The sequence below is a fragment of the Lithobates pipiens genome, unplaced genomic scaffold (assembly GCF_037356315.1).
Source record: "Lithobates pipiens isolate NorthernLeopardFrog02 unplaced genomic scaffold, aLitPip1_a1.2 Scaffold_18, whole genome shotgun sequence".
Classification (NCBI taxonomy): domain Eukaryota; kingdom Metazoa; phylum Chordata; class Amphibia; order Anura; family Ranidae; genus Lithobates; species Lithobates pipiens.
In genome coordinates this window covers 300049590-300066903 of record NW_027507758.1, presented here as the reverse complement: position 1 = coordinate 300066903, position 17314 = coordinate 300049590, and the positions used below count along the sequence as shown (strand labels likewise).

At 43.1% G+C, this 17314-nt stretch overlaps 1 protein-coding gene across 2 annotated transcripts in view; it reads right to left on the bottom strand.

Moving 5' to 3' along the window:
• POPDC1 (popeye domain cAMP effector 1) overlaps positions 1 to 17314 on the bottom strand; it is a 114161-nt gene that overhangs the window by 55575 nt on the left and 41272 nt on the right. For both annotated transcript variants that reach the window (XM_077487183.1, XM_077487182.1), the window contains exon 2: positions 5041 to 5273. In XM_077487183.1, coding sequence (XP_077343309.1) covers positions 5041 to 5254 — 214 coding nt within the window. In that variant the 5' untranslated portion in view covers positions 5255 to 5273. The remainder of the gene's footprint in view (positions 1 to 5040; positions 5274 to 17314) is intronic.

The window sequence follows — 17314 nt, the reverse complement described above, 5'->3', positions numbered from 1 at the left end:
TAGAAACACATCGTAACCACGTAAAACAGGTTCTTCTCAGACTGAGGCAAAACGGACTCTATGCCAAAGCCGAGAAATGTGAGTTCGAGCGCCAGACCATTCACTTTCTCGGCTTGGTGATATCGATTGAGGGTGTGGAAATGGATCCTCAGAAGGTTTCAGCCATCTTATCCTGGCCATCTCCAACCGATAAGAAAGGGGTACAACGTTTTTTTGGGTTTTCTAATTTCTATAGAAAATTTATCAAAAACTTCTCCAGCATTATTGCACCTATCACACAACTCACAAGAAAACAAAGTCGGTTTCAATGGACTGCTGCAGCTCAAGCTGCGTTTGATAAATTAAAAGGACTGTTCACATCTGCCCCAATATTAAAACATCCTGACCCTGCTCTGCCTTATACCCTGGAAGTGGATGCATCAGAAAATGCTGTAGGAGCCATTTTGTCCCAACGCCAAGGGCCTCAGTCCTTAATGCATCCTGTAGCTTTCTTTTCCAAAAAACTAGGTGCATTGGAAAAGAACTATGATGTGGGGGATCGGGAACTTTTGGCAATAAAATCAGCTTTAGAGGAATGGCGGTACCTCCTGGAAGGGGCAACACACCCAATATTGATCTTCACAGATCATAAAAATTTGGAGTACCTCAGAACGGCCAAACGTCTCAGGCCTCGGCAGGCAAGATGGGCTCTTTTCTTTTCTCGTTTTAATTTTCACATAACTTACAGACCAGGATCCAAGTACAGTAAACCTGATGCGTTATCCCGTATGTTCACAGAAACTGAAGTCTCATCTCCTCCAGACACTATCCTGCAAGCTGGAAATTTCTTATTAACACAACCTAGTTTCTTATCACAGGTTCGTCAGTCCTCCCAAGGAACATTAATCCCTCCAGATACAAATCTCCAAGAGAAGGATGGTCTCTTCTGGCTGAAAGACAAACTTTTCATCCCTCAGGATCTTCGCACTTCTGTTCTACAGGTTTGCCATGACTATCCTCTGGCTGGTCACTTTCGGGGTCACAAGACTACGAATCTAGTTCAATGACACTTCTGGTGGCCAAATCTTGCAAAAGACTGTAGGGACTATGTCAACTCTTGCCCAACTTGCCTCAGGAATAAAAATAGCAAGAATAAAGCATGGGGACTGTTGAGACCACTACCCATTCCCGAAAGACCATGGGATAAGATCGCAATGGATTTCATTGTTGAACTTCCTCCATCTGAAGGGTTTTCTTCCATTTTTGTGGTAGTGGATCGTTTTTCTAAAATGTCACACTTCATTCCCATGAGAGGAACTCCATCTGCGACTGAAACAGCCAAAATATTCATTAAAGAAATTGTTAGGCTCCACGGAATTCCCAGTGATATTGTCTCTGACCGTGGAGTTCAGTTCACGTCAAAATTCTGGAAATCCTTGTGTGAGGCACTAGGCATCAAATTGAATTTTTCTTCAGCCTATCATCCCCAAACCAACGGACAAACAGAACGTACTAATCAGACGTTGGAGCAGTATTTACGTTGTTTCACTTCCTTTTCCCAAGAGGATTGGGCTTCATTATTACCCTTGGCAGAATTTGCATTCAATAATTCTACTCACTCTGCCACAAACCAGTCACCATTCTTTTCTAACTATGGTTTTCATCCTTCTTTTCTGCCAACATTTGTAGTGGATTCTCCTGTACCAGCTGTCCAGGACAGGCTAAATTTCTTTGTTGCCAACAATCAGGTACTTAAGGAAACCATTGCCAAAGCACAAGAAGACAATAAAAGATTCTTCGATAGAAAGAAAAGGGGAGAATTGGATTTAAAGGTTGGTGATTGTGCATGGCTTTCAACCGCGAACCTAAAACTGGCATGTCTATCTAGAAAATTGGGACCCAGATATTTGGGACCTTGTCCAATTAAAAAGAAAATCAATCCAGTGGCATATGAACTTGAACTTCCTGACTCATTTAGGATCCATCCTGTGTTCCATGCTTCTTTACTTAAACCTGATGTACCCAATTCCTTTCCAGGTCGTGAAATAGGCCCTCCAGAAGCTGTGTTGGTAGATGGGCAGGAGGAGTTCGAAATCGAAGCCATTTTGGATTACAGGAAACGCCAAGGACAAAACCAATCTTTAATTAAATGGAAAGGCTTTGGTCCTGAGGAGAATTCCTGGGAACCCGAAACAAACCTCCATGCCCAGAGGCTCATACGGGCCTTTCATCATTCTCAAAGTGTGGTTCGAAGAGGCATCCGGAGGCTGCCCTTAAGGGGGGGGCACTGTCAGAGAACTCACCATGCGAAGATCCGTCCCCGTGTAGCAGCAGCTCACTTTCGACCCAAGGATCATGCGCGGTGTCCCCGTCGGAGGCATGCGAGTTCCGGTACGAACGGACGCACGCCAATACAAACACGTGGACGCACTCGCGCCAACCGAACGTGTGTACGTAATTACGCACGCACGGCCACGTCCACCAATCCGGGCACATCTCACCCTATATAAACAGGATCCTGACGTGATACCAGTGCTGGATCGTCTTCAGCTACTCCTGAGACACCCTGACCATTGTTCCTGTGCTCTTGTTCCTGTGACCTTGTTCCTGATACCCATTCCTTTGGATACTCCTTGTTTTGATCTCCTGGACTACCCCTGACCTCGGCTTGGACTTTCGACTTCGGCTTGCTTCCTGATTTTGTACCTCATTGCTAGCACGTTACCAGACCCTTGCTCGTCCTTGACTACGCACCTGCCTCTTGTTCCTGTACCGCATTGCCTGCCAGTTGCCGACCTTGCTTGTTCCAGACGCGCAGTGTTTCCTGTATACCTGCTGAACCTCCGCTGTCTACCTCCGTGATCAACCAACACCTCTTCCTCCGTGAGGTCCCAGCGTCTCCAGGTCTTCAACTTCCACCTGCAGGCACCTGCACCCTTTCGCTGTCTTCACGCTCCCTGTTACAACTTCCAGGGGTGTGGAGACCGGAACCGTGCAAGAGGCCACCCTCAACAGTCTGACTCCACTGTAAGGTACGTGACAGATTGCCTTCTGTTTTTTTAAGCAGATCAGACTGGAGATAGGTGTGTGTAAATGGACACAAGTCTCTAAATAGGTGAATGGAGAGTCCGTTTGGGTCCACATGAAAAATGGACAGATGGACCTAATGAGACCGTTCGCGTGAAAGGGGCCTAAGGCTGCTTTCACACTGATGCACTGAGGTTTACCTGCACCTCAATTGACCTCAATCTTCACTTCTTCCTCAGGATTCCTGCAGGTATAGCTGGCTGCTGCTGTTACCCAGGCAGGAAAGGCTGGTGGCTGCTGTCTCCCAGGCGGGTAAGGCTGGTGGCTGCGGTCTCCCAGGTGGGTATGGATGGTGGCTGCTGTCCTCCAGGCAGGTATGGCTGGTGGCTGCTGCTGTCCCTAGGACAAGTATGGCTGGCGGCTGCTGCTGGCTGTCCTCCAGGGCAAGTACTGCTGGTGGGTACTGCTGGCTGGAACTTGCTGGCTTGTGCTACTGGTTGGTACTCCTGGTGGGTACTGCTAGCTGGTACTGTTGGCAGGTACTGCTGGCTAGTACTGCTGGCGGGTACTGCTGACTGGAAATACTGGCAGGTACTGCTTGCTGGTACTTATGGGTGGTACTGCTGGCTGGTACTATTGAGGGAGGTTACTACTGTCTGGTACTGCTGGTGGGTAATGCTGTCTGGTACTGCCTTGGGGTACTGCAGGCTGTTACTACTGAAGGTATACTGCTGGCTGGTACTGTTTGAGGATACTACCAGGGGGTACTGCTCGTGGGTACTTATTGCTGGTACTGCTAGGGGCTACTGCTGGCTGGTACTACTGGGGGGTACTGCTGGCTTGTACTGCTGGTGGGTACTGCTGGCTGGTACTGCTGGATGATGCTACTGGGGGCTACTGCTGGCTGGTACCGCTGGCGGTTACTGCTTTGGGGTACTGCTGGCGGGTAGCGCTGGCTGGTACTGGTGGTTGGTATTCCTGGTGGCTGCTGTTCTAGATCATGGTTATCAGTATCAGTATCAGGGCTGAGTATCGGTGTGACAGGAGCCAGCTCTGGAGGAAGCATGCAGCTACAGTAGAGAGCAGAGCCGATGCTTATTGTATCGCACCTGTCACAGGCGGGGTACATTTGGCTTCGGCTCTGCTTCCTCTAGCACCGGCTCCATTCTTCACACTGATGCTCAGGGATGGCGGGTCAGGAACCCCCAATCTGGGCTTGCCAACCCCCAATCCCAGAGCAGGACACGCGGGCCACAATAGTAGGTGCCGTGGGCCACATGTATGGGTCAGCGGTTGGGCACCCCTGGTGTAAACCAATAAATTTATTGTTTTTTGTTTTTTTACTAAAAACATGTAGCAGAAAACATATTGGGCAAAATCTATGAAGAAATTAAATTTTTTACATTTTTCAGTGGATACGTTTTATCGCAGAAGAAATTTTTCAAAATTGTCGGTCTATTTTTTTAAAAAACAAAAAACACAGAGGGAATCAAATTCCACCAAAAAAATCTCTATTTGTGGGAAAAACATTGTCCCACGACCGCACAAATGTCAGTTAAAGTAACGCACAGCCGCATCACAAAAAAATGGCCTGGTCATGAAGGGGGGTAAATCTTTCAGAGGTCAAGTGTTTAAAATTGCTTTAAGGTAAACACTACAATAATAACTGAAAATGTACTACACTCAAACATATAGTAAATTATCATCTTTAAAATAAAAGATATTTCTTGTGGTGAAAAATACTTCACTACCTACAGAATCTGCCCTGTAATCTTTCTGAGCTACACTGCATTAAGCCTATTATCAGCAGGAAAACGGTCATAACCAGAATCAATATGATGCTCTTAGCAATACAGCAAGTGTTAAACTCTATAAAATATCTCAAGGTATGCCAGGTTATTTTTGTACCTTGTTTTTAGGGCAAATTTTATTTTAGAATTTCCTTACAAATGAAAAGCACCGTTTACCATAAATAGCAACATACTACTACAAAAGGCTAAATAAAAAAAGCATCCCTAGAACTAGAGCACTTACCCAGGCAGAGAAAAGCACGAAGCAATATCATATGTAGGTTCAGAGTAGTCGGAATAACCAGTCCTAGGGCAAAGCACACATTTGCCAAGTGAAAAACCAAGTGGTGGATCTCTCTCCAGTTGTCACACACCTCCTCCTCCTCCAGAGTCATGTTCTGGATGCTGCTTGTAGCATTCATTGATAGCACAACAGTTAATATACTTTCCGTAGTCATCTTTAGAAATCCTCAGGATCTGGTAAAAAAAAAAAAAAATGCAAGGATATGATTATATAAGTCATGCCAGCTATACAAAAAAATGATTACAGTTTTTAGGGTCTCAAGGGAACTTTTATATACTCAGTGTGATAACTCATGACCGTTTACTTTAAAGCGGAACTCTGGGGCGCACAGAAAGTATATACTTATCCGATCTTTCAATCTTCCAAAGAACAGCACTGCCACACATCCAGCAGTGGACTGTTCCTGCCATCCTCATGTCCAGAGCCGGTCTATGGCCGTGATGACATCAGGAACAGTCCACTGCACAAGAATGCTAGACCGCAGGGGTGGAGGCAGGAGTGGCAGGGACCAGTCTTACAATCAGGGGATTGGTGGATTAAGTAAGTATATCTCTGCTCTCCTCACCCATAGACCAAAATGAGCAGTTAACCCATACAGTGTGGGCACAACCCCGCTGCATGGAAACATTTTTTTTCCCCTGGAATTCTTCTTTAAAGCTGAACAGTAGTCTGGTTATAAGGTGAATTACTAATAGTTATTTCTTGCTTACTTGGCAACCAGCATTCTCCTCCACAGTGACGCCACCAGGATGTTGGTGGGCCCTAGATAAACATACAAACAGTGGTTCCGAATTGTACAGGATGGTGTCAGACAGTCCTGATTGGTTGGGTAGCAAAGCGGGGCACTTTGGGGGACCAGTAGTGCAGTGTGGAGCAAGCAATATGTCAAGTATTTCACTTTATCTCCATAGGCAAAGCAAGCAGTACACACTTGAAGTGTGGAAGAAGACTTCATGGGTAACTTTTTCTCCAGCTCAGACTTCAGCTTTAACTGTATTTAAACATTCTGGCTACCAAGTTCATTAATGGGTGGTCAATGATCAAATCTCTCACTGACAAGAGTTGTTGGATAAAGCAAGGCATTATTCATTTTCTGCATTCTCCATAGTAAAAAATAAATAAAAATACAAGCATGAGAAGGAAATCTTTGCAACAATCTACATGCATTTTCCTAAAATATAAACACCAATTCTGGTCAGAATGCCCCTCTACATGGCAGATTTCTTCAGGCATGTAAGTAATTTATTTTACTTTTATGGTTTGCCTTTTGGGTACAATATTTTCATGTGCACTGCTATGTATTTCCCACCCAAAGCTACATTTTAACTAACAAGTGTACTTTTAGACAAAGTTCAGTTACGTTGATGCTTTAAATTAATTGTCAACAGATTATTTTGGTCAACAGATTATTTTGGTCATACCATGTTTTGTTTAGGCAAATATGGATCAAATACTTGACCAAAGTAATCCAGCTGTCCATACTTGGTAGCAACTCCTGCATCACCTAAGTAAGATAGATACTTTGAAGCTTTTAAAAGCTGTTCTTTAGACTTGTTCTGTCAATCCTTGGGTGGATGCCCACATTCTTTCACACCATTTCAGCTTAATTATCTGTTGGCTCCATGACCAACTCAGAAAAGTAACACAAAGTGTGCCATGGCTGCAGACCAGTACTGCTTTTGTTGACAACGTGATAGGGAAGAAAACTTCATCTGGGCAGCTATGTTTACCATGTTTAACAAATATAGTGGGGAAAATAATTATTTGATCCCCTGTAGATTTTGTAAGTTTGCCCACTTACAAAAAAATGAAGGGCCAATCATTTTTATGGTATGTGCATTTTAAATGATAGAGACAGAATAGCAACCAAAAATCCAGAAAAAGACACATAAAACAAATTCTATCAATTAAGTTGCAGTCCAGTGAGTAAAATAAGTATTTAATCCCCAAGCAAAACATGACTTAGAGCCGGTTCACACTGCGGGCGATGCGAGGCGACACGACTTGCCTCGCCTCGATCTGACAAGTCGCCCCCGTTCTGTACAATGGAACCGTTCTGAGAGGAGCGACTCGAGTCGCTCCGACTCAGAAAAAAGGTTCCTGTACTACTTTCGGGTGACCTCGGGGCGACTTGCATTGACTTCTATACAGAAGTCATCTGCAAGTTGCCGCTGAGGTCGCGGCAGGTCGCGGCGAGGCAAGTCGGTGTCGCCTCGCATCGCCTGCAGTGTGAACCGGCCCTTAGTACTTAGTACACAATAGCGCTGTAGCTCCTTATCATCATATAATAAATGATAGAGACAGAATATCAACCAAAAATCCAGAAAAAACGCAGGCTACAAATGTTATAAATTGAGTTTCAGTTCAGTAATTAAAATAAGTATTTGATCCCCAAGCAAAACATGACTTAGTACTTGGTGGAGAAACACTTTGGCAAGCACAGAGGTAAGATGTTTCTTGTAGATGGTGATCAGGTTTGCACACATCATAGGAGGGATTGTGGTCCACTCTTTTTTACAGATCTTCACTAAATCCTTAAGGTTTATTGTCTGTCTCTTGGCAACTCCCTTTAGAGAATTCATCTGGAAAGGTGGAATCCACTTACGTACCCTACAATTGCAAAGACAGGAAGGAGGGGTTGCACTTCCACACCCTCAGAGTTACTTCCTTGCGGCACAATACAGCATATGGGAGGGTGTAATGGGTCAGAAGGGGGATATGTAGGGAGGGAAATGTTGCTACAAAACACACCGCATGGATCAATGGAGGAAGCCATGGAGGTGGGCTCAGCCATGGAGGCGGGCTCTTTCCCTTCTGGGCTCCCCACATCAAGCTTAATGGTAAGAGTATGGGATACAGTGAAGACATTGCTGGAGTATAAGGGATTCAAAGAGTATAGCCCCCCCCCCCCCCCCCCCCCCACATGGGAGAATAGAAATCTGGGAGAAATCCAGAAGACACGGACAATTAAGGAATGGGAAAGGTGTGGAATAAAGTCTATTAGCCAGCTATATAAATATGACATTCTGAAATCTTTCAGGAGCTGAGAGAACAATATACAATACTGAATAAATTCTTTTTTAGATACCTACAGGTTAGGCATGCTCTGGGAGAGCAGTTTAGAGAGGGGGCGCCGGAATGGAGCAAGATTCCTTTGCTCCAGAAGGGAATATTAAAGCAACGACCCTAAAAGGCCTTATTTAGAGCTTATATCCGCACATATACAAGGGGAGCCTGGAGGGAATAGGGGCCCCACCAGGTAGGAGGAGGTGGGAACAAGACGTACGAACTATAACGGAAGAACAGTGGAGCAGAGTCCTCGAATTGAGCACCTTGGTCTCACTTTTCATGGCACCTCATGGCAAATAACTCTGAGGATCTGAAAAAAAGAATTGTTGCTCTACATAAAGATACATGCATAAATATCAATATTCCTAGCAATTCTGGCTCATCACTATGATGGGTGGCCATACTGGCCAAAAGAAATAACGCAGCTAGGACGAACAGGCCTGAGATGTAGGGAAATTATTATAGTAAGCATACTCTAATGCATTACCTGAAAATAAGGTAGTTTAAATGGGATTATGATTGCCTGGAGAGCATACCATGTTAACAGATGCCAAACATTATTTGTAATAAAAACAGATGGTACTGAATGAAATCCCCACACAGACATTATTACATTTATTTTTTATTAAGCACAGAGACATAACTATCTTTCCAAAATAACAGTCCTAAAGTGAAGAGGTACTTGTGACTGCTGAGGCATTTTAGCTAGAGGTTATATATACCCATCTTCAAGATAAGATGATGATACTGCAACCAAAATCTTGTATATTAATGTTATAAACAAGTCATTTTAATTTGTAATGTATAACACAGAACATTCAAACTGTTTTCTGAGCAGCTGTGCACTTCAGAAAGCACTTTAAAAGAAATCTATAATAATTTTACATTCCCCCCCCCCCCCCCCATAGATATACATGCAAATGTAATAAGCTCAATGGCAATATTCATTAATGTGTGCCAATATTTGTAAAGACTAACTTATATGTATATTTTCATATCAAACAAAATACATAAGGCCTATATTGAGGCTTACCTGTAGGTGCTGGAAATATTTCCTAAACCTCCACGGTTTAGGAGATATTTACAAAAAAGCCGTGCGCCGATGACTGCTGTGTATGCGCCAATGTCTATGGCACATGCACACTTTAGAATGGGCACATCGTGCTGTTTCTAATAGGGGTCATGCCATGATTGGCGACTCCGGCCAATCACAGAGCCGGAGTTTTCAGCCCCGGAGGAAGAGGGGTGAAGATGGATGCTCGCTGCTAGTGGGGACAGCGGCGACATTGCAGGCTTCAGTTTCAGGTAAGTGACACATAATGGGCTACAATGCGGTGTATAGTAGCTCATTATGCTTTCCCCTTGCAAGGAAATAAAGAGGAATTAAAACCCACCAGGGTTTACTTCCTTTTTAAAATCAGGCTCATCTGTGTGTATATGTGGTATCTCTCCTGGCGTCCGAGACATGCATCCATTCGTTGAGGAGATGGTAGGGGATCCATTGTCAATCTACATGCTTGTAGAAGAAGCTGAAGCTCCGAGCGAGTAGCCTGCCCATTCTGCCTATCCAGTACGGTCTCTCTGTCTTCCTGTCTCTGGTGACCTAATTTCTCTGTATTCCACACTGGTTCTGGCCGACTTCCTGGTGGCCACAGGATTGACAATGGATCCCCTATCATCTCTTCAATGCATGAATGCATGTCTCGGATGCCAGGAAAGATACCACATATACACACAGATTAGCCTGATTTTAATCTTTAACCTGTGAGTGTATTGCACATCTTGCCATTAAAACTGTGCTTTAATACTACACTCAGGTGGTGCTTACCATGTTTTCCCCTCCTTTTATCCTGTTTACAGATCTGGCTTTCTCTGAGGACAGCTGCCGCCATCTATCTTAAGAATTTACCTTTTACGGACTTATGGATTAACACAAATTTTGGTTTATTGCCTACTTATATGTTCACAGTTACACTATCTTTGCATTTACAGTTACTTTTTTTACTATTGAAAATACTAGCTGTCTAACTGTTGTTGACTTTAATAATTTGAGTCACAGACCAGGAACAAGCACGTAGATTAGACAGTACATGCCGCAGCTCGGGGCACAGTGCCCACCCACTTGTGACACTAGCGAATCAATATTCACTATTGGTTTCCGACTTCTCCTCCTAGTCAATCAGGGCAGGAGGCAGATCTTAAGAAGACCGAGTTGGCAGGGAGGAAAAGCCAGGGAAGCCTCGGTGGTGGCAGGATGAGTGCGGATGGGAGGGGCGGGGGGGGGAGTTGGGTTGTTTGCCCCCCCCAAAGAAAAGTTTAGCACCAGATGCCACTGAGTCTATGTGATCTGCATACTTGTTTTGGGTCAGTGACTCAAAGTATTACAGCCATTATATCTGCAAGGACAGCCAGGTAACTAGAATTTTTATAAGAAGAGGCCAGCAATAGAATGTTCTGTGCTTCGTCCATACAAGGCATAACCTGCAATGCCCCCCCTGCCCCCACTCTGTGCACTCCAGCAGGGACCAGATGTTAGTTTGACTGTGTCGTGGTTGAGTGTCTTATGATCAAATGTTATACACTTTTAAATATGATGTAACTTTTGAATTATTGTTAAACGCAATGTAACTTTTTTTTGTTACATTACAATTTTGCAGCTGTTACATGAAGATGGCATTCTTTTCTTGTGCTCTTTGGTATATTCACACCAACCACACGCTAAAACTATCTGTTTTAGTGTGCAACTGGTGTTCACCATGTAGCAGCATTGAACGTCGCCTCATTTCATCTATAAATATATATATTTGACCATGATGACCATAATTTTAATGTTGTGACAAGTATTTAGCCCATGGATAGTGTCATGGTTAACACATGCAGACATCAAATACTGTAGTACTGGTTTATAAGGGAAACAATATTTCAATAAGATGTTCATTAATTTCTATAGCCTCTAGATCAGGGGCAGGCAACCTCGGCACTCCAGCTGTGGTGAAACTACAAATCCCATCATACCTCTGCCTCTAGGAGTCATGCCTGTGATTGTCAGGGTCTTGCAATGTCTCACGGGGCTTGTAGTTTCACCACAGCCGGAGGTCCTAGGTTGCCTACCCCTGCTCTAGATGATTAGATGATTATCTTCTGGCAATCTTTGTATGGAAGCAATAAATACGAAAGCAGACCAATCCAATGACTGGTAATTGATGTCTGAATGTACCTTACTAAAAAATTACTCCAGATACTAAGTGCAAAATTTCTACTAAGCGTGAAAATACACATTTGTTTTTACCTATTATTGGTGCAACTTGGGAGGGCGAATTCATATTATGTATAATAAGATACAAGAAATATATTATATATACAGACAGTTGTTCCTTTTTAGTACTATAGTAGAATATGTTTTCACTCTTCCGCTCAATGCACCATATTATAAAGTCAATAAAGATAATACTATGCACATATGTAAATTATCATCCCTGGAAAGTCGGTACTCATATACATACATGTGTGTGATTTATTTCTATCTAAAAATAAGACACCTTAGTAAAATATGGAAGAGCAAGCAAGTAAAAATATAAGTCACATCAAAAATATATTTCTTATAAGATTTATAATAACAGACCACAAAATGTATACACTGCAAATGCACTCTATTTTTACCTTTAAAAGGAACTGAAAGTATATAGGGTATGATTTGTTTTGTGTACAATGTACACACAATGATTTTTATTTAAAGAGCATATTTATCCATTATATTGATATAGAAGTCTCCGCAAACACACAGAAACAAAGCTTGCCACACAAAGATTTTTTAAATGGAAAAAAATCGAACAAATTCCTCCATTCACACTAAGCAGCAAGGATGGACGAATCTTCCATTGTGGGCAATGAATTTGCTGGCTGTCAAAATACCAGAACCAGGTGCCTGCATCTGATTGGCTGCAAGTGTTTTTTGGCCATTGGGGTTCCTGTTGGGCAGGAGGATGCCAACAGATCCAACCACTGAAGGAATTTCAGTTGGATTATCCATGCATGGCTTGCTTTATTATGTGTTCCTGTTCAATAATATAAACATCTAAATAGTAAATCATGTTTCTGCAAATAAAGCAAGCAGAGATTAGGTTTTTTGTTCACTCAAATATTAGAATGCAAAAGATATGATTGACATGTCCTCTGCTAAATTCCTGGTTATTTTCTTAGATTTTTACTGATTTCAACCCTTTACAGCAGAGGTGCCCAACCTTTTGAAGAGTGAGGGCCACTTAAGCGACTTGTAAGCAGTTGCGGGCCACAATGAGTGGAACAGGCGGATGACAGATCCGTGTCCACTCTGCATATGTAGAGCAGACACAGACCACTCTACTATATGGGTGTCTGATCCGATCCGCCAGGTGGAAGGGGATGAATTCCCTTGTTTTGTTTTTTTAGCGGATCAGATTGAAGGTAGGCGGGTGTAAACGGACACAAGTCTGTTTACATCTGCCGCTCCATAGAGGTGAATGCATGGTCCAATTGAGTCGGACCAATCGTGTCAAAGGGGTCTAAGGCAGCTTTCACACTGATGAATTGCAGTTTACCCACACTACAGATGAAGGGCAGTGCACCTGTGGCTTTCTGTGGGTTAGCTGCACTTTGCCATAGACTTCCATTATATCATGCAGGTGTGGTGCAATTTCTGAAAGCACGCCAAACCCACAGGTAATAACAGAAGTCTATGGCTCAGTGCAGCTAACCCCGCAGATCAGTTTGAAACCAGCCCCTGCAGAACAGATATGCCCATATATACACTGGGGTTTTGGTAATAAAATTACCTTTAATAACAGTCTTCTATTCAGGTATTGCTGGCTGTTGCTGTCCCAGGCATTTGGTATCACTCTGCCTGTGACAGGAGTTGGCACTATACAGGAAGCATCGGCTTACGTGGCTCTGCTCTGCAGCTGCTTGCTCCAATCACACCACTGATGCCCTGGAATGGTGGGTCGGCAACCCACAATCTGGGCTTTCCCAATCTGCCATCCCAGAGCTGGAGGTCGCGGGCCGCAACAGAGTGCTCTGCGGGCCATATGTGGCCCTGAGCCACTGGTTGGGCACCTCTGCTTTACAGCAGTACTTAAAAAAAAATCAGCAGAAGTTATCTTGTAGGCAAAAACACAATTTTAAGGTAATTCTGACATCATCTCAATCATCCTAATGTAAAGCTGTTGGGTAATTCCAACTCTCCACCCTGCACTCTGCCCATATTGACCTATGCTGCCTCTAAATTGTTGCCACTGCCTCAATGAAGAAATTGTCAACAATACTTAGTACTCTTGAGAACCACACTTTTGATGAAAGGACCTGCTGTGACATGGTTGAAGCCTTGCGTTTTGTGATTTATAACTTAAGATCTGCTTTGTGGTGGTGCAGATGGCATGTCCCTTATTCTCCCATGCCCAAATGTTCTTATAGAGTAACAGTATGGACTGGAGAAGTAGTAACGGTAGGCATCCTAAGATTTGCATCAAAACTGTGAACAATGCCTGGGTTATGGTATAGCAAGTTCAGATGCCTGCATATCAGTTTTATTTGCCTACGTAATGAACCAAAAGGCCTGAATCTTTGGTTTGCAGCTTTCAAGAACTTGCTCTCCTTCCTCTCTACCACCCAGTGGTCCCTCAATAGCAAGGAACAATAAATGTAATCAGGCTCTCTAGCATGAGGTTTTGTTCAGTATTAGAGAGTCCCAGCAGCTGGAGCTCTTTGGGTACCCATTCAGGGCAAAGTGACTGTCTCTTAAAAAACGTACTGATTAGTTAAGTTGGACCCATTTTTTTTGCAGTACGAAATGTACCTAAAGGGGCCCGAGTGTCAGTAGTGGCCCGGCCGCTCCCCCCAACAGCATAACCGCTGCACAGAAGCATCCACAAGAGACTTCACACTTTCACTTCACTTCCGACAGCTACGCCCCACCCCCTCGATGTCGGTGTATCTGGCGCCAGCCTCCTCCCACTATAATGATACCATATTTTTATTTTTTGGGCTGTGGGGCAGCTTTCCTCCTTTCTTGTCTAGGCAAGAATGAACTTGCGCTGAAGGGCTCTGCCTGGCTTCAGATGCAGGCAGAGGAGCAGTGAAGGAGGTCTGGGACCAGTGCATGTGTGGGCACAGCTCAGAGCTTGCACAGACCCACCGCAGGGCTCTACCAGGTCCCGAAGGCTGGCAGAGCCCTTCAGCACCTGTCCACGTGTGGCAAAATCAAAAATGGAACCACAATCAAGGGGACGGAAGTTCCTCTTTAATCTTTATATGCATTATGGTGTTATAATGTCTCCTTGAAAGCCAACTTCATTTGTTACATGTCTGAATTACTGTAATGTTATTCCTTTATTCCATAAAAGTTGTGAGAATAATTTCTCACCTACTGTATACAGATGTAAGTATAATGAAAGGAAAAGTAAAAGTGATAAAAGTGATAAAAAAAAACAATGCTTTCTGCGATATCTGGCTGTGATTTTCATTGTAATGTTATTTTTATACCTCACACCTTGCTAGAGGAGACCTTCCTGTATGTATTGATTGATAAGTGCATGACCTGGACACTCTCCCAGGATCTTTCTGCTGCCAGTGAGATAAACAAAGCATAGATACAGGCTGACTTCTTCACATTCTGTGAGAACATCCCTTCACAGTCTATTCTTAGTAACTCTTTTTGACATGTTGTTACTTTGAGCATGTGATGATAGGAATATGGAAGCTACCATTCCTCTGGGGTATTATTGTAAACATCGCAATATTATTTTGTATGTCAAAGATTCAGATCAAGCATGCGGCCAATGAAGTCTAAAGTCCTATTCTGCATGCCACTCCAGATCAAGAACTCACTAAATAGTGTAGCAAGGATCGGGATGAAAGCCTCAGAGCTAGCACCTGGCAATGGCAGTTCCATCTTTTCTATCCTTACAGCTTTACTTTAAATAACAACTTCACTTTCAGTGAAGTAGTCTTTTATAGCTTTTAACTTCAGTGTAACCCACATCTCCTCGCTCCAGAGTAAAGCCCCAGCCAGGCTATGAACAGCTTTGCCTGATTCATCCCTATGGCCAGTCCCTACTAATGGCATACATACATTATCTCACAAAAGTGAGTACACCCCTCACATTTTTGTAAATATTTTACTATATCTTTTCATGTGATAACACTGAAGAAATTACACTTTGCTACAATGTAAAGTAGTGAGGGATGACACCTATGCAGACCAATTTGATGCAGAGTGTGGTGTATGGTCTGAGCACTGACAGGCTGACCCCCCCACCCCTTCAACCTATGCAGCATTGCTGGCAGGGCCCAAACATCTATTTCCCAAAGACAATCTCTGGATATGATGCTGAGCACGTGCACTCAACTTTTTTGGTCAACCATGGCGAGGCCTGTTCTGAATGGAATCTGTTCTGTAAAACTGCTGTATGGTCCTGGCCACTCTGCTGAACTTCCAGTGACCAGTATGAGAGACTGGGAGTGATAATACCAAATTTAACACACCTACTCCCCACTCACACCTGAGACCTTGTAACTCCAATCAGTCACATGACACAGAGGAGGGAAAATGGCTAATTGGGCCCAATTTAACTTAGGGGTATACTCACTTTTGTTGTCAGCGATTTAGACATTAATGGCTGTGTGTTGAGTTATTTTGAGGGGACAGCAAATTTGCACTGTTTTACAAGCCATGCACTCACTACTTTACATTGTAGCAAAGTGTCATTTCTTCAGTGTTGTCCCCTTTAAAAGATATAATAAAATATTTATAAAAATGTGAGGGGTATACTCACTTTTCTGAGATACTGTAACTATCCAGAGGCGCACAGACCCAACCATAGAAATAAATGAGGCTGTAGCACACATATGCAATAACAAACAAACACAGTTAAAGCGGATCTCCACCCGTTTTATATATAATAGCTCTTAAGGTGCTTCCTTGAAAGCTGCTAGTATTTTGAATATACAGTATGACAGAACCAGCTGCCCCTTTAAGTGTGTAAACACCTAGATGTAACAGAAGGTAGGCGCTAGTTACTCACGATATACCATCAATTTCCACAGTTGCTTTTTAGACACAACCAATGAGTACATCTATATTATGAAATGGTCAACTTAATACAAGTCCATATATAATTTGACAAATTCACTAACGATAATCCCAGTCCACTGTGTGAAGCTGTGTGTGATAACTAATTATTCACATTAGGTGAGTAAGTGCTTTCTCCAGACATCTGCACTTACCATATATATATGGCTGACAAAGTAGCCTATGCACTGTAAGGAAGATATATCTTCTCTAACAAGATCCTGCTATGACTCAGTCTGGAAATCCTATTAGTATGCACTCTCACACCATCATGGGGTGAATAAAATATCCAAAAAATAGATCATTGTGTTGTATGTTTATTAAAACAAGGTGCTAACATAGTAGGTATAAAATCAGCTACTCACATTTCTCAGGTGTCTGTGAGACACCAATACAAACAGCTCACTTGACAGGTACAAACTGTGCCGCCACTGGTGGCCACTGAGCCAGTGTGTGTTCCAAAGAATGGATAAGAGACAGGTGATAGACCAGATATGATGTCGCGGCTCAGCCTCTATGCATCTTGAAGCTCCTCAGTGGCCAAAAAAGGTGGCACAATTAGTACCTGTCAAATGAGATTTTTTTGCCAGCAGGAATCAACAAGGCTTCATCAGTTTTTTTGGTTGGTTGCTGTTAGCAAATTTAGTTTTTTTTTTCTCCAATATCAATTAATCAGCTGCTCAAGTTACCGTAATTTGGACATAATCTTTTACCCAAAAGGGCATTCAAAAAAATGTGTTTGGCCAACTGGGCACCATAAATGGTGGCAGTGTCTCAAAGTAACTTATCTGGTAGGTGACGGGATTAAATATCCCTAGATCCCTGGAAGAGGCCTTATTTTAGAAATGGGACCCTGTCATTCCTAAATAGAGCAGATGGATAATCTTGTATATAATCCTAGCGGCCAGAATTGTTATAGCGAGATGCTAAAAACAGACTGTGGTGCACATGGATTCTGTCAAACAAAATGTTTTATGGATTAAGATCAATGACAAACTCGCATATACTCTCCAGAATAATAACTCAAAATTTGACAAGACC